Raw genomic sequence first — 24,129 nt, 5'->3', positions numbered from 1 at the left:
CTGTATGAACACCTAGATCTCAGAGACTATATGAGGTAGAGCTATAATTTTTTTTCGACATTATTTGTTATGTTCGCACGCAGATAAAGTTTATTTCGAATTTTTGCCACGCCCACTTCCGCCCCCGAAAATCAATAATATCGAATAACAAGCGTATTTTCAAGCTACAGCGAATCTTGGTGTATACAATAATATACATAGTAGTTATGATAGCGATCAGATAAAAATTATGGAAGTTATTAAAGAAATACTTTTGCATGGGCAAAAACGCCTACTTACTAGGGGTCTTAGTTGCTTAGGCTGACAATCTGGTTTATTGCGCCGTCTATGGTATTTTGAATGTGGTACTATATCGATATAACACATATACCATTTGGTATATTTTTAGAATATTTGCATTTTTGGTATATTTTGAAAAAATACCGCAATATTTTGCTTTTATTCAAAATGGGCTTTTATTCGAGCACACTCGACTGTAACTTTCTTACTTGTTTTATAATTGCATTAAAAGCAATAGTTTATTTGTTTCATCTCATTAGCAAGTGTAATTTATCAAATATCCGTTCTGAATTATTTTGCTTCGACCCAAAGTAACGTTACAACCAGCTGTTTTCTGTTTACTGCTCGCAATTATTGTATAAGGAAATTTCCGACTGTTAAGCATTGTCCATTTATTAGTCTCTCAAGTTACCATGCATTCACTCTCAGTCTGCGCCTATTCTCTCTCTCTCTCTATCTCTCGTTCGCTCTCGCTCACTCTCAGTGGCACAGTGGCACAGCCAACTAATGTTATAGTTGACCACATAACTTTAGCACATATTTTCACCACCGCCCACCTGCTCACCACAACTTGTAAACAATTATGGCCGACGCCGTTGTGCTCTCAATATTGCTCAACACAACCGAAACCACAAGCACAGCCACAGCACAGAAAGAAAAAAAAGCAGCAACAAAGTGAGCGAGAAAACAATCCCAAAATGGCTTCGAAAAGCGTCGATCATCCAATGAGCGGCGTGTTTACAAAACCGAATTATCTCTGTGTGCGTGCGTGTTTCTCTGCGTTTTTGTAGGCATGACTAAGTACTAACAAAAATATCAAGTTATTTCTTTATACCACTTAACAATAAAATGTAAATGATGTTGTTTACCATTAACAAAGTCGACTTTAAGTGCACATCTACAATTTCCCTCTACAAACTACTATTTGGGTTGATGTAGCTACTTTATAAATCTACTACTAAATGTAATTCCTACTACTATTTCATTGTGCCTCCTCAACAGCAAGCATGCGCGCTCTGAAAAGAGAGCCAAAAGCAGCTCACTCTCACTTACTCTTTGAGTGTTGACTCTCGCGTTCATGCTCGCGCTCACCACTCACCACTTTGCTCACGGTTACACTCGTTCTCTCTCCAATGCGCATGCCATTTGCAGTCGCTAGCAAGGCAACAACAAAAGCACACTTGTTGAAAATGAAAACGACAAGCACAACAAAAGAGAACTCACACACATGTGAAACTTGACTGAAACTGAACTGGTTTCGGAACGGAAGACTCTCGGCAAAGGCGACGGCGACGGCAGCGACAACTATTGGACTCGTACAAAAACCACTACAAACGCAAAAGCGGAGCGAAAACATGAATGAGCGTGAATGTTGTTTATAGATTTTTAGTCGAATTCTGTTATTTCACGTTAAAGTACGTACGTGCGCTACGAACGGATTGTGAACGGAGTGTGTGAAATTATTTAACGTGTGCCGCGTGTCAAAGAAATACGTAAAAATTGCACACGAATGCAAATGCACAACTACACACATACGCACCATATGCAAATCTCTGTTTCTGTGTACGTCCACGTCTGTGAGTGCTCTGCTCTGTGAAAGTTCGCAATAATTCGAAATATTTTTTAATATTTAATATTTATGCTAAAGTGATGATGTTTTCAAAAGTGCTTTATACTTAGACTGAGAATACATACATATATATTAATTTACACCATAAAATATTATTATATTATAAATCATAAATCATAAATCGAAAGGGAATTCTCGACGTCGCAATATACGCAACATTCATTTATTCAAAGAGGTTTTTACTCCTCCACCTTCTGCCTGTCCCCCGTCGCCGCAACCACCGCTGCCGCTCAGACTGTCACATTGTATGTCAAAATCACACGTACGTGCCTCGTCATAAACGCGCCCTAAACGAGGCATTCAAGCGAAACCGCAAAAGAAAACAAAACAGCATACAAAACCAAAAAACACAGCAACAACAACAACAACAATAAATTGAAAGGCGCAGCCAAAGAAAGAAAGTAATTTAATAGCTGAAAAAGCGTTAATTGTTGTATTCTTATTCGATTCGAATTGCATTTTGCAACTTTTTGGCGCGTAACGCAAAATGAGATTATAACGTGCACAGCAACAACCATAACAAAGTAGCCAATCACATTTAATAAATGTTAAGCAGCTGCAATTAAAATATTTAATGAATTTATTACACAATTAAAATACCAACACCACATACCGCACCGCACCGCACCGCATCGCACCAAAGGCAGCAAATAAAAATTAATATGCCGCAAGCGTGAAAGTCACAATTCGACGCATAAGCCCCCTTGAATTATTAATGATATAAATTACAATCAAACAAACAATAATACAACAATACGCCACACACAATAACATTAAGAATCCCCAAGCAACAATAACAACAGCAACTGCAATTTCGAAAATCGACGGCTTAATCAGCTAGTTTCGAGGCGCAGGCGCCGCTTTTCACACGAGTTGGCAGCACGCCACTCTTCACGGTACGGCAGGCCACTCTACACGGTACGGCAGTGCGCAAAGTCCACACCACAATTAATTGGCAGCGTCCGCTCCTCGCTCCTCGTTCCCGCCTCGTCAGCTAGCCAGCGTCTCCCAAGCTCAACTCCAACGCCTCCTTAACCAAAGAACCAGCCGTCAAAGTGGATTTATCAAATTATAACAAAATGCTGCAATCCAGCAACCATCACTACCTGAGGCCGGATTATATGACAGCTGCCGCCGCCCCAACAGCGGTAAGTTTCAATGCAAACATTCGATTAAAGATCTAACTTAATTCTTCAAAAGCTATCTAAATATAGCAAAATATTTCGTGATTAAATCGATATTAAAATATATAAGTTTTTTTCAATTTTACACAAATTCATATGTTTCAAATACGAATGCATATAGAAAATATATCTAAGAAAAATAATATTCTGATCAACCTTTCAGTAAATAAAAATACTACACTGTTGAAAAATGCTCGTACTCGTATTTCGATCGTTCTTGTTGAATTTTGTTTACCAATTACTTATAAGTCACAATCAATATCGTATTGTGAGACGAGAAGCAGGAGTCTTAATGCTTGTTTGTCTTGTTTATCTGGGGTGTAATATATCACAATCGAACTGATATGGGGGCTGGGTAGCTAGTAGTATATACAGTATATTGTCCAGGTGTCTGGCTGGCTGTCGTTATTTATTAACTTTTGTGAGTATGATATTTCATAAATAATACAAATGTCGACGGAAAAGCAATTACAGCACTCGCCACAAGCGAATTTATTGTGCGATTCTTCAATTCCCCGAGACTAACGACTCCCCCGCAAAGTCTACGACTGCGACGACTCTATTTACAGCTGTTTTTACGGCGAATTTTCAATGTGGTTGTGGCAAGTATCAAGTGGCGGCGATTGGCGAGAAAAACAACAAGCAATAAATAAGAATATTCAGAATTCTTTATCTGCACATAATGCATATTTATGTTTCTATGTAAATACTTACGAGTCTTTCGAGTTAAGTCTGAGAAGCGATGGCAACTCTGGCAATTGTGTATAAATTTATGGCGCAAGCAACTTTGAATTTATAATGACAGAAAACAAATGCAATTTCACAACTGCAGCAGAGAGCGAAAGAGAGAGAGAGAGAGAGAGAGAAACTATGGCAGTTAATCAGAGTCAAAGACTTTACGGCTGCGGTCGGTCTCACTGCCATGCCAAAAGCCTTAAGGGGCAATAAATTTTCATTTTAATTTGTGAGTAAACATTCGCATAAGGAACGGAAACAGAATCTTCCAACTGCAATGGATGAGTGCATTCATTACTGCTGAACATTCACATTCGCATTTCGAGTGCAACACATTTAAATGCGATCAGTTAATACATATACTATGTACATACATATGAACCGTTAATCACGGCTGTTTCACAGCTTATGCGATCGCTCAATAAGTGGAACTAGTTCGAAGGCTTTCACAATTTTGTCAAGTGCAGTGAATCAACTTGTTCCACACTTAATGCCATTTTCAATATTCATTATTCAAGATTTAAAATTCATAACACTGTCAGGCCAAGTAAATTTATTAAAGCAACTGAGTGTCTGAGTAACCCTTTGCTTTTGCTGCTGTTAAGAGTGTGTAGGAATGTGTAGAGACATATGTAAATACTACCTGGCGAATGTCTATAAATTATTCAATGATTAATGACGGCTGCTCGCTATTAATTATAATAAAATCAAATAAACTAAGCTTGACAGCTGTCAGTGTCATCATTTGTTTTTGTGGCGCCCGGACAACACAATAAGAAAGAGCTACAACACAAAAAACAACAACAACAAAAAATGCTAAAATTATGGCTGACTTGCCACAAAATTACTGTTGATAATTTGCTGTCACATGTGAAAAATGATGTGGATGTGTGCAAAAGGAAACTGCCACAAAATGGAAACTAATATGCGTCTCAGTCGCTGTCGCTGCGCGCTGAGCGTTTTGTGTTGGGTAATAACTCAAAAAGCCCCGGAGAGTAAGCAGCTAATGTGAAAGTCAGTTCAGTTCTGTTCAGTCAGCAGTCAGCAGTTGGCAGTTGGCAGTGAGGCTAAAATGACAGATGCGAAGAGCTTGAGAGCGCGGCTTGTAAAAAAGTAAATAAAGTGCAAATGTCAGCTGACCGCAAACATCATTAATATAATTAAATGTGTCAGTCAAGCAGCCATTTATGCAGTCAGTCAGACATTCATTTCAGTTAACCACACAGTCAAAGCGACCCGAGCCCCCATCGCCTTACCTTACCCCCTACTCATCCCCTTCTCACTGCCCATGTTAAACCGTTTGAGCAGCAACAGCAGTCAACAGTCAAGCGTCAGCAGTTAACAGTTAACAGTGAGCTCTTTGCTGCATTTTCAGCTCTGAGTTGCGAGCTCTCAGCTGAACTGGCAGCACTGGCAGTTAAAGTGTGCGCTTGACATAACAACGCTCTCGCTTTGACACAGAGAGTGATAGAGAGAGAGAGAGAGAGAGAGATAGGACGGAGAGATAGAGACTGCGCGGTTAGTTCAGCTTGTTTCAATTCAGCTCGTTTCAGTTGAGCTAAGTTTTGTTCAGTTCATTTTGGTTCACTTCAGTATGTTGTCCCCCTTTTACCCTCTCATACTATTGAAGTTCAGTTCAGTTTAGTAGAGTTGTTGTTGTTGTTGTTGCTGTTGTACTCGGAGTAGTTCACAGTCGCCTGTGTCGGGCTTTGTGCTTGCGTGTGGCTCTAATTAAAGTGTCATCAGCAGCAGAGACTAACATCAACGAGAAGCAGCAACAACAGCAACAACAATGGATTGCCTCAGCATGTTAGTGATAAATTGCCATGTCTAGAGCTGTCATGTTAATTTTTCGTGCACACAAATAATAGTTTTGGCCTAAAGTGTTAATTAATTCTCAGAATATCCTAAATATGTGTATTTGTCCGTCTGCATGCCTTACGCAGTGACAACTAAAATCTTAGCATACAAAATAACGATATGTCCACACTTAAATTTGTTTGCGAAATATTAGTTAGTGTTCAACAAACTACGAGTATTACGAATTGTAAACTCGAAGGCGATGTCGGATTTCTCACTTATTGTCGATTGTTTTCGGGTCATATAAACCTAAATAGCTCCATATTATGTACAATGAATATATAAATCAAAGAGACATTTCCGTATAGTTTCTTACGATTTCAGGAAAAGCACTTTTCAAATTCAGCAAACTATAAAATTAGGTCAATAGCATAATTTCAATATTTGTAACTTCACTTTTTTATTTGTAAGCCAAATTCAGATATATATATTGGGGTATATTAACTATCTGTATATTCACTCTCAACTGCAGCTTTTAAAGTTGTTAAGATAAGAAATCGATTAGGAGAGTTACCAAAAATAAATGTCATATAAGTAATTATTAGTGGGGCTTTCATTGAGAAATACTCGAGTTTTGTAGCATTTTTATGGCACTCATAATTTTTTAACGATCAATTTCGTTAATAAGCAACTATAAAAAACGTCAGGCGTCAGGCGACAAAAGAAACGGCAACAACGACAGCAACAACAAAGAATGAGGCAAAAAGCAGTGACCATCTTTTATTGTTATCGTCGATTGTTGTTGCTGTTGCTGTTGCTGTGAGTATTCAGCTTAGTCGTCTTCTAAGAGCCCAATCAAAAGGCATTTATCAATAAAATGGTTGAGCCGTCAATCGTGCCATTGACGCCTCTAAGTGTAACCCATTCCACAACCCATTCCACAATCCATTCGATTCCATTTTCATGCTAAATGCTTACGTACGTACAAATTGAATGAGCGAAACTCAATGAATTCATTTAAATGCACGCGAGGCACTAACTATGGTAATGAATTGAAACTGCTTCTTAAATGCAAAATAATAACCCGTTTTTAGCGTCGCGCATTACGAGAGAAAAATACAAACAAAAAACTACAACACGAAAGTTATGGGCCTCGATAATCGAACTGCTTGCGGGGAGCTCGTTTGGGGGGTGTGGAGAGGGGTAGGTCGACTGACTGCAAAGCCAATAATCGTAAAATGCGGCAACAAATTAACCAATAAATTAATATAGAAATAATCATATTAATGTGACCGCTGATAACTGTCAGTTTTACGGCCCGAGTCGAGAACCACATCAACGGGAGAGCTCATCTAGCTAGATATAAATTTTATATTATATATGTTCTGTATAACAGTTGGTAAAGTTTAGTAAATATATTTAAAAAATTTCAAGAACAGTTCTTGAAGTAAATGTACATTTTGTTTAGCTCAAATTGATGATAGAGTAGCACATTGCATTCAGTTCGATTCCGATTCCGATTCTGATGATTCAGTTATTATACCAAATAGGGGCTTAGGGCGAACTAATCATCGTGATACGCAAAGCTCCCTGTTATGCATGGCTTTGGTGTCGAGGTGTGGAGGTGCGGAGGTGTCGAGGTGTTGTTTTGTCGGCGCCTCTCATTGGAAATGTGTTTTAAAGCCATGGCTGAATTTGGACGATACAAATGCGCTGGGCTCTGATGTGGCATTTGCTGACCATTTCCGATGGGGCTCTAATGTGCTGTAATCTGCGGCAACTTAAATGATTTTCAAATGGTATCAATCATTAAGTCGCCATCGCAACGGCTCGAATGAGTGATTGCCATAAAATGATATAAATATTAAGCTCCAGCCGCAACACAAAAGTACAAAAGCAGCAAACTTGCTTTCAAAGCTCAACACAACATTTGACACTAAACACGCACAAATTGCTTTTGAAGCCCCTAGCAGAAAAATAAAATGAAAAATATATTCAAAAGAAGCCCCCACAAAGCCCCCGGACCGAACCGAACCGAACCGGACCGGACAGACGATGGACGACGGACACATTTGATACGGAAAGCTGTCAGTATTTATGTGTTTATGTATTTATATATTTATGTATGAATTTATGTGTTTATGTGTGGGTCTCCGGGCTTTTGCCCCGAACAAAGGGACTAATAAAAAGAAACTGAAATGTAATATTGATAAGCCAAAAAGCGGTCAACACTCGGCGGACAGACGGACAGCAGGACAGACTAGCGGACAAGACACTCCACGCCCCAATGCCAATGAGGCTAAATGTGTGTCTGGCGCCGGGTCTCTCGGCTTCTGCTTCTGCTTTTGCTTTTGCGTTTCGGTTCGAGGTTCGAGTTTAGCTCTCAATCAAAGCAGGCCAAAAAACAAATAAACAATCAATCTCAATCACATCAATTATGCGGCGAAACAACTTCTGAGATGTCTGCTTGCCTTATCATTCGCCGCGAGTGCTTAGTTTTCTTTTTCCATGTTTATTTCCATTTTGATTTTATTGTGTTTTTTATTCGAACAAGGCGACACTTTTAAGCGCAACACTATTCTATCGATGTTAATCATTTTAATTGGCGCCACTTGAGTGGCGTTTGTAAGTATCCCCCTATCTGTAGCTGTAGCTCTAGCTGTATCTGTATCTCTGTCTATACCTGTATTTGTATCTGCGCTCTTGCCTTTGTCTGTGCGGTGTGTGAGTGTCTGATTGGGGGCCATTAATTTTTAAACAGTCATTTGAAAGCGTTTCGAATTAGTTTCGTGTGTTGCAAGCAACAGCTGGAGCCCCACTTTAAATACACTCACAAACAAAGTGAAAGTGAACAACGCACTTTCAACGAGCTCATTTTCAGGCGAGTTCAGGAAAAATCCATTTAATTTCCGATAAAATACAGATAAGACTGCTATCGCATTGATGATTTCGTATATCTCTCGTCGTTGTCTCTGTGACAATCAAGCTAAGGACAAAGTGAGTATGTACAACAAAGATTCATACTCGCATATTAAATATGTTGTATGCCATTCACTTGGTTGAGAGACTTGCTTCGACTTTTCGCTAAATAATATGAATAACATGAAGGAATACAACAACAAGCTCTGAAGCTCTGCCTTACAAGGCATCGAATCCATATTCATTACAAGTTGCCTGAAAACTCAAAGTAATGAAATATGCACCATCAAGTTGACAGCAAGTTTATTTAAATAGAAACTGGCATGTGTCAAACTGACACATTTTGATTGCTCTTTTGCAGCTCTTACAGTAAACGCAACCAATTGTGCGCCAGTTGTTGCTGTTGACACTCTTTGAACCCAGTCAGACTTGGCTGGTGACACCTCAAGGCGACTGTCGCAAGGCTGAAGGAGCAACAAAAAGCAACAAAAACGACAAAAACCAAACCAAAAATAAACAACGAAATGAAATTTTCAATGAAGATGATGAGAATGAAAATAAAACAAATTAAATAGTATGTCAGAGTTGTTATTTTTCAAAATGACATGAATGTCATGTCAAATGCCAGGCAAACTAAACATTTGCCTCGCCATATCCCTGGGACCTGCCATTGACAGCCACATCACGTAAACCATAAACCGTCGACCATAAACTACAATATTGTATGATATACAGTATTCAAAACTATTTTGCGAGATTGACTCATACTAACAACGGATTCACATCAAACTTACATTTCGGGCTTGACCTACATTTTGCACATTTAAAAAATTTAGTTGGTTAATTATAAAACAATTCATTAGCTTCAACTAAACTAAGATATCAAACATGCGATGAATGTATGCACCACTTGTTATCGATCGATACAAAAATATATCGACTATTATTATTTAATATTTGCTTGCACGCTGAAAAGATAATCGATAATTATATCGAATATCATTTATGTGCTGCACTCACTGAAAAGATAATCGATAAATTATATGGATGATTATTTAGTATTTTTTTTTATTATTCTACACACACTGAAAAGAGAAATGGGCACTCTGATAAAATACCTTAAGTGAAAAACATTTCAAAATTGACAAAAGCTTTAATTTTAAAATAAAGCATCCACTAAATAATTAACAACAGTACAAAACCAGATAATATATGATGTTCAAAATGACAACTTAAAAAAAGGCATTTCAGCTAAGGGTAACAAAAGCATCTTCGGGTTTTCAACAAAATTGTCATCTGGTAGCAAAGCAAAAAAGAGTGTTTTTCACAGCACACGACAAGATGACAAGCACCTCACTTCCTAACAGCAACCTCGGATTTTCCCTCCATTGCAATGCATTGTGACCCGCTTGCAATTTTCCCAGCTGACGACGCTTATCAGGTGTTGAAGATCGTTGCACAAATCGGGGGCTTTTCCTCTCCAGCGTTTCTCGTGCTGTTCCCTGCTTATTTAAATTAGCCACAACTATAGCAGGAGAAATGTGTACCTTTAGCAATTCATTTATACAGCTGTCTGCCTGCCTGTCTGTCTTTCTGTCCTCTCTGCATCTTCTCGCCGGACTTTTATTTTAGTGCACTTTCGCGAAATTTGCTTATCGCAGCGGAAAAAATCAACGAAAGGGCGTTGGGTACACAAGCGAAAAACTTGTTACAATTCAGCACTTGTAAATGCCCGACTAGTGAATACCCCTTCAATGAACTTTTTGCTAGGTTCATGTTTATCACATTCTCCCACTTGTTTATTCCTTCACAGGGTATTCGAAAAATGCAATGTCTATGCTTGCAGCTATATCTCTTTATATTCTAACCCCTGTCATGTGTACCCATGTATGTGTGTGTTGTCTGCATTTCGCCTCTTTTCGCATATATTCGCATTTTATTATGCAAAGTGATGGACGGGGGCAGGCAAACAGACTGACAGGTGAACAGACAGACCGACTGACTGACTGCGACTTTCGTGTAAAGGGCGTTCGCATGTCACTCAGTCACTCTCAATTCTCACACACCAAAAAAAAAAAGAAGTACACAGACTAAGTACCAATTTTTGTATACTCGCCGAATAGTATCTGATTTGGTGAATTACAAAAACAAAGCCAGTTAGTTCTCCTTGCTTCCCAAATATGTTATGGTGTTGAGGGTGTAAATCAGTCTGTCTCTCTATATGTCGGAGTTGACTTCCGATCAAGAAATTAAACGGAAGTGCCAAATCAAGATGGGTCAAAGAAATTTACACCAAATGGTAGAACTTTGATATTTAGTGTCTATTTCTTATATAAAATATTTTACTTTCCGATTATGAAGTACATATATTTTTCTGATGATTCGGTGATGCAACAATGTTGCACTGCGGAAATTGCATATAACATGTTTAGAAAGTTAATTTACTCATAATAAACATGGCAAACTTTATTCATACGAACAATTTGATGATTGCGTTTACTGAAAATGGAAATGCCTTGCAGTAAATCAAAAAAGCACGCAAACGGGCAAACGAATGAATATAAAAAACGTAATCAGGAAAATGAATTATGAATATTCGTGAATGTGAAAATAATGTGCAGTCGTGGGATGTGCTGGATTGTGTGAGGATTATGGTGAGTCAGGTTGATCTGAGGAGGTCGAAGAAGAGGCAAAGGGAAACCCGAAAGCATTCCACATTCGGCATTCGGCATTCGTCCCGCCCAGTTGTTAGCATTGTTGACAACAGTTGTCAACGCATGTGTAGAGCGCATAATTATAAATAACACGTAATTAACGCGCCGCAAATGCGAATGACACCTCAACTCAACTCAACTCATATCGTCTCACTCTCCCGCTCTCTCTGTCTTTCTCCCGCTCTCACTCGTAGCAGATTCACGAGTTCCTCGTTGGCATTTTGACAGCGCCCAAGGCAAACGGATGAAAGCAACATCGCTGACAATTTGCAATGTGCATTGGCCGCTGAAATTATAAAGTGTCATTGGATTTATTACGGGCGACATGCAGCAACATGCTGCAACGTGTCTCGACGTGTCACACACACACTTACCGAGCAAGAGCCAGAGCCCAGTCCTTAGTGCAACATCTCGCCGCAATAATAAGTATGAAATATGAATATTCAATATGTATTCACAAAACTCGCCGCGGAATTCATTAACACTGACAACTTGAAATGCTAATTATTGTCAAATTAATTTAGTCAGCTGTCAGCTTAAATACGAGTAGAGTTGTTGTTTTTCACATTCTATACATACGTATGTATGCATGTATGTATGTATATTTGCATTAACAAAGAATATAAAAATAAAATTAAATTGAGCACAAGTCTGTCAGTGAGAATTTATATGCAAGCCTCCGACGAGATCAGCTTCGTTCGCATTATTATCCAAATGTGAGAATTAATGAATGTTGTACGTAGGCGCAGGCATTCAGGCAGCTAGGCAGTCAATCAGTTGACAGAATGACAGCCTGATAGACACACAGACAGTTAGACAGTCTGTTTCAGTTTATGCAAATTGCAACAGCTGCTGTTGATGTTGCTGTTGCTGTGGCTGCCACAGCACTTTTTGGTGGCAATGTGCGCAAAATGGAAATAATAATTAAATCTAATTTTATATATTACTTGATTTAATGCTGAAATCAATAATCAAATAATCAGTATCATTATTCAAATCAAAACATTGAAATGCTCCACCTGCTTCATAGTGAAAATGAATTATGTGATAAAAAATTGGCAGACAATAATAAAATATATTACTATTAGTTGTGACACATTTAGATGATGTAAATTTTAATTGATAGAAAAAGAGAAAGAGAGGACACGCGAGAGTAAAATCATTGACATGCTTCAAGGGGTGGCGTGACAGGTTTACGTTGCGTATGATTGATAAACGTGATGCTCTAGCGAGAGCCATAAAATTGAAGACAACAACAAGTTGCAGCTGCTGATCGAATCCGAAAATCTAAAGAACCTTGAGCTGTTGTTGTGCGCAAGTAAACGCAAATAATTCGTCGACAGCATTTTGTTGGCATTCTTCTTATTGTTCGTGTTGTTGTTGCTGTTGATGTTGCTGTGTTTGTTATTTTGGACGTTTTTCGGCATTTGCTTTTATACGGCGCAAATGAATGATGAGCCGGATAATGGAATATGGCAAATGGGCGTTGACAAGAGCCAATAAATGTACAAACATATGAATGTATGTGTGTGTGTGTGTGTGTAAGAAATTATATTTGGCTGACAATTAATTTGATTTACAAGGTTAATCAAAGGCACTCTGTCAATTTTACAAAACAATCAGCGGTAGAATATGCGAGGGAAGGCAAAGAAATAAAATTAAGCAATTAACCGAGAAGAGCGCAAAATAAAAACAAGTTAAAAGTTAACTGCCAACGAAACTCTGAAAAATTCGTGTAAAAATGTGCAAAATGCGGTAACAAACGGACAAAAAAAAAGTGTTCAGATATTAGCATAAATAAACAACATGAAAAAAGAAAGAAAAAGGTTAAACGACAAGCGTAACAACACGGGCAACAATAGCAACAGCAGCATTTGTTAACAGACAACTAAATGGACACGTAATGTTGACAAAAGTCTGACATGAAATCTAACGATACGAACAAAGGAGGGGGGAGGGAACGAAAAACAAGGAGTGTGTATATGTATGTATGTGTATAAGACTCGTATGTTCACCCGAACAGACCTCAACAGAAAGAAAGAGTGACACATGAAAATGGCATTAATGTGTCACTCAAAGCGTACAGAGCAGCAGTAACAACAACAACAACAACAACAACGTCAGCAGCGACACAAATGACAACGACAACAATGCAATTCGCAACTGCAGCAACAATTGCAATGATACGGTTGACAGTTGTTGCTGCTGCAACGACTGCAACATTGTCTAACGCCAAGCAGAGAACTTGATAGAGAGTGTGAGTGAGCGTGTGTTTCGTTAAATTAAGTGGCAACGCCGCACTTCAAATTACGCCCCCTGGCGAGTTGCCATATCGATAAAGATATCGCATACAAGCATACACTCAAAAATGTTGTTACATGATCGATATTAATTCACCTACGCTTCGATTCTATTCAACCAAATATAAGGCACCTTCAAAATAGGGTATTAAGTCGTCGACCTCCTACTGTCAGTTGAATTGGTTGTTGTTTTCTTTTCCACTCTGTGCTTGCTGCAATTGCCAACTCTCGGCCATATTGACTTGGCCCGCGTTTGACAGTCAAATGACGCTGTCAGTTGTCAATATGACAAGTGTCAGTTTTGCAGCAGTTGACAGTTAATGTGACAGCGTTGTGCGCCGGCTAAATAAACTACAGGCATATTGGATTGCACATTCGGATTCGGATTGCTCGACACTCGAATACGAGTGTGAGGGGATATGAGTAAATGGACTCAAAGCGATGTTCTCTATTTAAAATGACCCTCAAAATATTTCAGATCTCAAATTATCCGCATACTAAGTGTGATAAATAAGTTTATACATTGGAAAAAAGAATAAGTTTGGATTATATAATAAATACTAATTAGTGAAAGTCCAAAATACTTACTTACCTCAAAGCCATTCGAATTTCGATTGTCATATGAATATTTCAAAAATGTAAATGAATTCTTTTAATTCTATTCAAAGTAACTTTGAAGCCATCAGCATAATATTCAGACTCTAAGAAGGCAAATATGAGCGGAAGCGCTTCTTTATGAATTGTAATTTATGTTTACGGCCACAAAAAGTGAAGTGACACAGAATTACAATACATATACATATAATCGTATCAATGTTTTAAGGGCATTTATGTAAATTTGTAGCCAGAGGAGTTGGCAGCAGCAGAAGAAGAGAGTTGGAATCGAATTTATTAGCACAGCGATGCCGCAAAAAGGTGTTAACTGGCAATGAGATAATGGATAAAATACACATAAGTATTAAGTGTACATGGGCACAACACACACACAGACTGGGAGTAGACTAAGGAGCATCTGCATAAAGTTTTATACCATTTTTATCGCTTATTTTATAATTCGCAACAAAACTGCAAATGCGTCTTAGGAGACGTCGACGTCCTCACTGGGGGCTTATGCAAAACGCTGGCGACGAAGCACAATTTCCGGTTTTTATGCTTATCCTGTAATTCATATTTATAGCAGCTATTTTTGTATCGTAAGACGTCGCACAGGAAGCAGCATCCTGCGCCTTGGACTCAGTTCCAGCTTTGAAAATTGTATTCTAGAAAAAAACGCAGCCACGAAAATATAATAACCAAGAAAAATAGAGAGACAGGAGTGGAGAGGGGACTGAATTGCATTATGTACGTAGATAAGTTTTATTGCCGTGCCAAGGGAATACCCTTAATATAAATCATTTGAATGTATCTGGTCTGCGAATTATCTGAAATCGGTTGCGTGATCATCGCTTTTTCAGTGCTACTTAAATATTGAAAGTACAGTACAATAAGTACTGAAAGGCTAGCGTATTAGTTCAATTTCTGGAAATACAAATTCTTTAAAAATAATCAAAAGATTTTTGATTCACTCTTTCTAACTCAGTAAAATCAAAATTAGTTTTGTTTTGTAATAATTAATTAATGGAGGCAATTTCTTTTACAAAAATGTACACAATACATAATACCCTTTAGGGTAGGGTTTATAGGGTATCCTCCTCCCAACTGAAGAAAACGAATAAATTGCAAAATGTGTCACATTTGACGTAGCGGCATTTGAATAATACGCTTAGCTCGCTGGGTTTTATTGCCGATGGGACGATGTGACACATCGACACACTTAAGACAGCAAATATACACCTGAGACAATATCAAGTATCTGCGCGGCAATAAATAAAAACAATAACAAATGGAGGCACGCGAAGTCTTCTCACTGCCAAGAGGGGAAGAGAGGGCATGAGGTAAATGAGCAAAGGGGAATGAGGAAAAAGAGGCAACGATCAGTTGAATACTTGAAGCCACTCAAAAAATCATACTTTATGTTAATATGACAAACAAAATGCTGAAAACTTTTTCAAGCAACCACAATGACAGCCCTCAAAGCGATGAACGTTGAACGATGAACGATGAACGATGTGAGCAAGCCGCAGTGGCTTCAAGATGAGTTCAATTGAATACTTGTTGATTTGGAGGGAAATCGTCAGACAGCCACAATTACAGATGGGGAGACAGACATCAATTGCGTTTCTTGTTGTTTCTGAAATTCAAATTTGATGGTTGCTTTGAGTGCTTTGAAGTTATGCCGATTACATTACATTCGTATTCCAAAATTATATGAGATTCAGTCTATTCAAGTTTTCGTGTTCAATTAGATTCTCAAATCAAACTATTGCGACTGCAACTATTCAAAATGCCCCAAAAAGCTTTTCCTTGACTGCAATCATAAATAAATAAATATTAAAAAGGGGAGGTGAAACTCGTCGAGTATTTTGAGAGCGCTGTCAAGCGCAACATCCAGACGCACCTTAGAAAATAAATTAACAACTAATGCAAAATGCAGTAATACTATTTAGTACCCAGTCATGGCATGGCATCGGAGCTCTGGCACTGTGGAGCTCGTTGTTTAGTTTTAAGTGTCTAATTAAATTATCCGCATTTAACAACCAACTGTGACTCGATTGTGCAAAAGGCATGACTAAACACCTCTCTCTCTCTGTCTCTCTCTCTCTGCTGTTGAGTCCACAAGTCTGACAATGACAGCGACACGAAGTTCAACTTTCCGTCCATTGCTCATGTTATACTTGTTGTTGTTTGCTTGTTAATATTACTTAAATGTGGTTGCTTTTGGTTGTTGTTGTCGTTGTTGTTGTTGTTGTTAGCAGACTAGGTGTAACATTTTAATTAACACAATATTCATAATTTGTAAACGGATGCACAGCAAATTTCATTTTATTTATCAATTTTTCCTTTTTTGTTTGGCTTTGTTCACTTCGACATGTTTTTCCCTAAGTTTGCCTACTCGTATCACACAACGAGTGCTAATTAAGTGCCATAACAGTCTATTTGTTGCTATTCTTTTGTTGTTTGTTGTTGTTGTTGATTTTGTTGCTGTTATAATTGTTACGTTTGTATCAATAAATTTAGCACTTATAATTAGGTTTTTATGTTTTTTAATTAGCCATCGCTAAGTGTTGAGTTCGTTTATGCATTAACTAGTTAGCGCTGGCAATTATTAAGCAGACTTATCGTGCCCATAAACCATCCAATACGCATATATTTAAGCCTCAATAACAACTATTGTACAGTCATAAATTCAACAATCCCCATATGGTCTCTTTCTCCCTTTCCCTTCTCTCTCTGTCACTCCGGCTATCTACCATAAGCTGATATAATAATAATATTGCCTGTATGAGTTTGTGTGTCGTCTATATTTATAAACTAAATCACAAGCAACAGCAAATGTGCGACACGAAATACGCGTAATATCAAAAATCAATACGGAAACTTTATCAACGTTCACATAAATTATGACTAATTGTGCTAAAAACGAGACTAAACGGGACGCGTTGCAGCCATAATTAATAAAGTAATGATATAGTGCTTGGGACTTGGGTGCTTGGGTCTCTGCCTACATCTATTTAAGCGATCGAATCGTAAGACTACCCCAACTATTTAAGGAAAGGAAATAGTGTAGAAAGCGAAAGAATTATTCTAATAAACAAATGAAAAGGCCAAGTGTTGACGTATTGTACATATAAGAATTGAATATAAATGCACTCACATATAATACATCCGACTTATCGGAAAATATGCATCTAAGTTAACCGTATGCCAGTTAAGCGTAATCATTAATTACAAGATATTCCAATCTGTGTAAAATTATTATTAAAATACGAATGTTTTAAATTTATGCAGCTATTAAAAGACCATGCTCATAAGATCATCAGTATTTTGTTCGTAGAAGCCAATACGAGACTGTAATAATCTCGAAAGTTGTTTCGTAGAATTGGGGAAACTTTGGAAATTAGTTGTATTCAACCCGTAAATAACGTTCCTTAAATGTACCGCTTATCGAGTCTAAACCCCCCATTTCCATGTGTATTCCTATTCCCTGCCCTTACCCCTTCCCCTTTCGCATCCCCATTACTATTCCCATTAGAGCTTGCTACAGAAAAAGCTCTTAAGTACCGATAAGAAATTTGCCATTTTTACAATAGTATCATAATAATTTATGGCTGCCCATTGAGTGTTATAAAAGCTTCAATATTTTGTAGTTTATGACTTACGCCAGTTGTGGCATGGGCGTAATTACACACACACACACGCACACACACAATCGTAGTACAGCAAAAATACATACATAAGCTGTACGTCATTATTTCCAATATGCGCCGGGGCTTTTGTTAGTTTGCCATGAATTACGATGCTTAACTCTTTGCTCCGTTTCGGTTTGAGGCTCTCTTCACCCTCTCTCACACACTGACTCGTGCTCTCTTTCTCTCACTTGGCCGCCCACTCCGTACCCGCAGTGCCATAATTTATGGCATGCGGCGAAATGGATTTTATTGCAAAAGCCGTGTTTGAGTTTTATAGCTCCAACTGTGAGTGGGTAATATTCATTTCATTTATTTGCACTTCGCTTTGTGCCTTTGTGTCGGCATTTGTCATATGCCAAATCGCAAATTTTCACTTTTTAGTCGCAGTATTAAAGCATGATTAGATGCTTGTTCGCCTATGATTAATGCCAATTGATTAGCCAAATAGGCCCGCTCGTATTTGCCTAATCATTGAGAGTATTATGCTGTCATATATTGGCCGAGCCGATTTTATTGTTGGCAATTTCATTAAATTAATTGCAGCAATTCAGAAATTATAACTTCGACAAATTGGGCACGCTGTAGAACTGATTAAATACCGTAATCAAAAGGTGACCCACTCAATCAATATAAATAAAAGTCTAAGTATGACTTTTTAGGATTGACATAAAAAACAAGTAAATAGCTCCTGCTAATAATAGCTCTTTCCAATTTCTGATTTCAGTTTGGTTTTTTATTTTGGCCGTATGTTTTCGCATTCATACTAAGGGATACTTTATTTAATTTTTAATATGTAAAAACAATAAAATGCTATCTAATGTTGCAATATTTATAAAATAAATATTTTGTTGAAAAATATTTCGTCAATTGTCTTGTTTGCATTTCGAGTAATACCAAAGTGAAGTCAAATAAATAACACAAAATCCGCAACTGGTAATTTCCCAAATATGATAGTTACTCGTATTTTTCTTAAGAACTTTTCCCATTTGGCGGGCTCTTTATCACATTTCTTTGCAAACCCAAGGGGCCTGCGCCCATTTGCGTCGTATGTTTGTGCTTTATGTACTTTTTATATCTTTTATTTGCAAATGTTTTAATAGCCTCATAATTCCATTTATTTGGCCACGCTGGGCATATTTATGGTTTTCAGCCCTTATTTATGATGGCCATAGGCAAGGGCAAAAAACAAGGACAGCCAGCCTGTGGTTGTATTCGTATTTGTGTATGAGTTCTCTTGGATAAAACCCAATAACTGAGCAACCCAACTAAAAGTGAATGGAACAGAACTCTCAAGTATTTCATGATCGCGCGAGGGTTTCGCGCAAAGATTAAGATCTGGCATCGTGCTCAAGAGATTGGCGATGCATCGCTGCGGTTAAGCAAGTGTTCAATGAAAACGAACAAAGTAAATGCAATGTTGAAAAGTGCCAAAAAAAAAAAAAAGGGACAACAAATCGCAAGCGACAGAAGAGCGGTTTTCCCTTGAGCTGATCTTATCTGCCGCCTTAGGCACGATATCTCGTCCTCTTTACTTGGGCAGACTTACTAATAATTCTTTAGCCCCTAACTGACTGTCTTGACTTATGCCCAACTCTCTTCTTCTCCTTCTTCGTGTACTTACAGCTGGACAATAAAAGCAGTCCGTTGGCGCTATTGGCGCAAACATGCAGCGCCATCGGTGCGGATACCGCGAATCCAAAGCTGCTTGCAGCCAACATTGAGAAGTCGACAAAGCAGCAGCCGAAAGGCATCGCCCAAGGCTTGGGCAATGGCAACGGCAGCGGCAACGGCTTGGGCCTCAGTCTGGGGGACAGCACACGCGATAAATCCTCACCGGTTAGCAGTCATTCATCCAGCGTTAGCACCGGCTCTGTGGAGCAGCAGCAGCTGCCGCCGGCTCACAGTAAAACCCCCAGCACCTTTAAGCCCTATGAGGCCAATAATAACGACTGCGGCGCCACAAATCTCAGCAGCAGCAGCAGCAGCGGCAACAACAACACCAGCAGCAGCCACAACCTCAACACCAACACCAACAGCAACAGCAACAACCAACGCGTTAAGACACCCAAAGCGAATGGACAACAGCGCTGCGATTCGAACCAAAGTGCCAGCAGCTCACAGCGCGAATCGCCAAATGCAATGGCAAACTCGAACGCGAATGCGGCAATGGCAAATGCCGCTCTCAGACGCACACCCACCACAGCAGGCGCCCAGATCAATGGCAGCCCGGTGATGGTGCAGTCATCCATGCCAGCTCGAAGCAATTCCAAAGAGTCCGCTGCATTGAGCAGTCCAAGTTCTGCTGCTGCTGCTGCCGCCGCCGCCGCCACCTCGAATCGCCTCCAGGAAGCCGTCTACGCAGCTGCCAAGGAGGCTAGCTATGTGAAAGCTCTTCATGCAGCCAGCCAGCAGGCGAATCCCTCGGCAGCCTCCTATTATCCTCCAGGTAAGCAATAGTTACCTAATATCGCTTCGATTATCCAGCTTGTTCAGCATGACCCCTGGAGAAAAGACGACAAAAGACGAGCTTGTAGATGTTTGACACAATTTAGGAAATAAAAAGCAATATGATGTTGACATTCTTTCATAAGATAGTTATTAGTTAGATAATATGTATGTGGGAATGACAAACAAATATTTATTGTTTATTACTTGGTTTTCATTTTACAAGTTTAAAATTCAAAAACATTTCTTTGTATTTGAATATTAATGAAACTAAACTTTTTTGGCGAACAACTTGGATTTCACAATTAAAACTAATGAAGACTTCTTCAATATCTGTGTGACGACTTTTCTCTAACGACTCTATGTGTCGACTGACGACCTTCATGTCGCGTCATTTTCATATTATTCATAAAGATATAAACTCTCGTATTAACTGTGATTAATGCAGAAATAGACCGATTAATGCAATATTTGCTTATACCTATAAAATATTGCTATATATTTCGCAAATATATCAAATTAATTTACAAAGAAAATATATATACATATTTACCTACTTTATGGGGTCGGAGATGCTTCATTCCGAATTCCTATAGGTTGCGAGTATAAAAATCTAATAAAAATGAGGAAAACAAAACTAAACACATCTCTGCACTCCTCTCTTGTTCCAGGCTATGGTGCTCCATACCCCATGGACTTGATGGCAGCCAGCTCGTTGATGTCACCACATCATGCCATGTTCAAGGCGTCGGCGATGAGTCCCTATCTGAACTACGCTCGACTCAAGGGTCTCACGGAACCATCAGCCATGATGGCCGGCGCACCCAACGTGTGTCGGGATCCCTACTGCACTGGCTGCCCAGCGAGTCCGCATTACATCAACAAAGCTGCCGGCCAGCCCTGTCCGGCTGGTTGTCCGCAGTGCGAGGTCTCTGGTGGCAGCAAGTCGAGCACGATAGGTGCCAGCTCAGCCAGTGGAGGAGGTAGCTCCAGTGCAGCAGCAGCGGCTGCAGCCTCATATCACGCCCAGCTGGCGGCAATGGCGGCCGCTTCCCAACTGCCGTACGTGTGCTCCTGGATTGGCAGCGATGCGGCGTACTGTGGCAAGAGATTTGGCACCTCCGACGATCTATTCCAGCATTTGCGCACACACACGGCCTCTGTGCCGGACGCAGTGTTGAGTGCGGCAGCAGCAGGAGGCATACCACCGAACCATCCGCTATTCCAACGCACCTACCCAACTCCGCCGCTGAGTCCGTTGTCGGCGGCGGCACGCTACCATCCGTATGGCAAGCCATCAATGCTGCCCCCATCCCTGGCACCGCCCGGACTCCCCGGCCTGCCGCCACATCCTGCACTGGCGCAATACTTTGCGCCCTACTCGTTATACGGACCACGCATGGGCTCATCGCATCCGTAGTAAACATAGAGAAGCTAGGGCAACGGATGGGAGTGGGGAGCGGGGAACGGAGAACGGAGAAAGGAGGGAGAAGAGAGAACCGGGAGGGTCAACTCACTCGTGAAACGAAAAGCTAGTGATCTAATGTACGATAGTTACATACAAATGTTTAATATTAGCTTTAGGCTCTAACGCAAAGTTGAAAAGATTCTATTCAAGGACTTACATAGGCATGACTTATTTAAGACAGCTTTCCATCGGAGAGTCGGTCTGTCGTCTGTCGTATGTCCCATTTACTCGTAATGCTTATGGTAATTTTAATATTATTTATTAATGTCAAAGAGAACAACAAAAATAAAAATAAACACAAAAGCAAATACAAATACAACATATAAATATCGTAAACGGATAGAAAATACAAAACCAATTATAAAATGAAAAGATTGTCCAAAAACTTCAAGTTGTAAAATTCTTGTAAATTATAATGATAAACGTAAATAGATATAAAGTGAATAACTATAAATATATACACTACAAATAAATCCCAACCCAAATCTAAATGTGTGTATATGTGTATGGTTATGTATGTAAATGTAATTATGAACAACATTTTAAAGTTCATTTAAATCACTACAACAAATCAATAAATCAAAAGATAACTCAACTCATAAGCTTTTTAATGAAATTCTTTTTAGTGTCGATGATTGAGAACTATGGTAAGTTTAATTTTTGTGAATTGGCTTCTTAACTAAATTTATTTGGATACTTATTGAGAATAAATTCAATTTTCTTCTTTAATGGAACCTTTTTATAAATATACATATGTATATAACTAAAAGATGTAACCTCAAGGTAAATGAGCTGTGGCACTTGTTATATGATACGAAGTATGCACTTTAGGCTGCCGAAAAGCTTATCTTAATGGCTTTAATTTCAAAACGAATGCATAAGCGGCAACAGAGGAATGGGAAGGCGAGGAGAGAGTTGTACTCAGGACCAGCCAATAAACCAGGAGACTCACAAATCATAACATTCAGCTACGTACGCCGCTGAATTATGCCCGGGAAAGCTCTGCTCCACATGAGGTGGTAGATTGGTAGATTGTGGGTGGTAGATAGGGAGTTGGCAGTCTGACGACGCTTTGGTCCAAGGCTGTAAATCAAATTTTATATTTCCCCCAAAAAGAAGTTGCTCCCTGTGTGTGTAAGTGTGTGTATGTGTGTATGTGTGTATGGGAACCAGAGGAAAGAAGACCAATAGTTACTCTGCTCACTGCCCACATATGGCGTCGATAAATTAAAATTGTGTGTTGCCAACACAGAAGGGATGGGGAGAAGCAACTGGAGGGTAAACTGGTGAAGAGAGTTATATTTTAGCCATGCCCTTGCATTTTGACAGCTCGCCAACCCAGTGACTACCCTACAATTTATTGTATTATACTCTTCTTCGTACTCTTTGGCATTTGGCAACCCGCACTGGGAATGACCTGGTCTCCACCTGGTCACCAACTTGTGTCCACCGACTGGTGTGTTCTCCAAATGGGGTGAACACATAAAAAATATGCCATAAACTTTACACATACACACACATTCACGCAGAAGCATTGGCATCAATAATTCTTCCATAAATGTCCATTTCGCCACATATAGCCGAGAATCGCAGGAAGGCGACGACTCCGAGAATCCCCCCTTATATCAGAGCGTCGGTTATATATAAGTGATGTTCACGTTCAGTGCTTCTGACAAGCGGGGTAACTGTATGGCTCTCCTTCAACCAGAGGACATATCGCTTTTAGCCATACCCTGTAATTACAAACTATGGCCAAAAGGGTTGATAGTCCAACCGCTAACTAGTACAACGAAGACCAGGGTATGGGCTAGTCGGGTTTTACCGATGCTGCACCTCCCTCGCTTGTTTTTTTTTAGTTTTCTTCTTTCCGCACAGGTGAAAGCCGACGCGGTGGCCATTATAGTTCTCGCTGGCCGCGTCCATTTATCATTGAACACCCCCCTTGATCCGCTTCCAAACTGGCCTTGTCAGGCAGCTAGCAATACTGCGAAAGAGACGCGAAGAGCTCCACGCAAAAATGCACAAAACAAAGACAGAAAAAAAATAGTGGCAAGAATTTATCGGTTGGGAATTTTGTGAAAAAATTTCTTTCTACCGTTTGCAAATTTATTTTCCCTCATTGCGGCCAAATATAATGTAGATGAAAAATCGTCGCTGATAAAACGAAAGATACAAAGAATCACAGAGATAGAAAGAAAGAAAAGAAGAGATAGAGAGAGAGAGAGAGTGTGGGGAGAAAAATATAAATTATGTCGTTACATGGCCTCAAGTTACTATTAAAGCAGCCAATCCTTGGTAACGACAGCTCCGAACTCCCTTCCTCGACCCCTTTCACCCATATTTTGTGACTGACTAATGGTGTGACA

At 39.3% G+C, this 24,129-nt stretch overlaps 1 protein-coding gene across 1 annotated transcript; it reads left to right on the top strand.

The window, feature by feature from the left end:
* Positions 1–1,548: 1,548 nt before the first annotated feature.
* On the top strand, positions 1,549–22,082 carry LOC117564308 (zinc finger protein Elbow). The gene is made up of 3 exons (XM_034243005.2): positions 1,549–3,057; positions 19,474–20,296; positions 20,967–22,082. The coding sequence occupies exons 1-3, from the start codon at positions 2,989–2,991 to the stop codon at positions 21,713–21,715; spliced, it is 1,641 nt and encodes a 546-aa protein (XP_034098896.1). The 5' UTR covers positions 1,549–2,988; the 3' UTR covers positions 21,716–22,082.
* Positions 22,083–24,129: the final 2,047 nt, after the last annotated feature.

Source organism: Drosophila albomicans, chromosome 2L (genome assembly GCF_009650485.2).
Source record: "Drosophila albomicans strain 15112-1751.03 chromosome 2L, ASM965048v2, whole genome shotgun sequence".
NCBI lineage: Eukaryota > Metazoa > Arthropoda > Insecta > Diptera > Drosophilidae > Drosophila > Drosophila albomicans.
The sequence above is the reverse complement of the archived record's forward strand: the minus strand, read 5'-3'. Positions and strand labels throughout refer to the sequence as shown.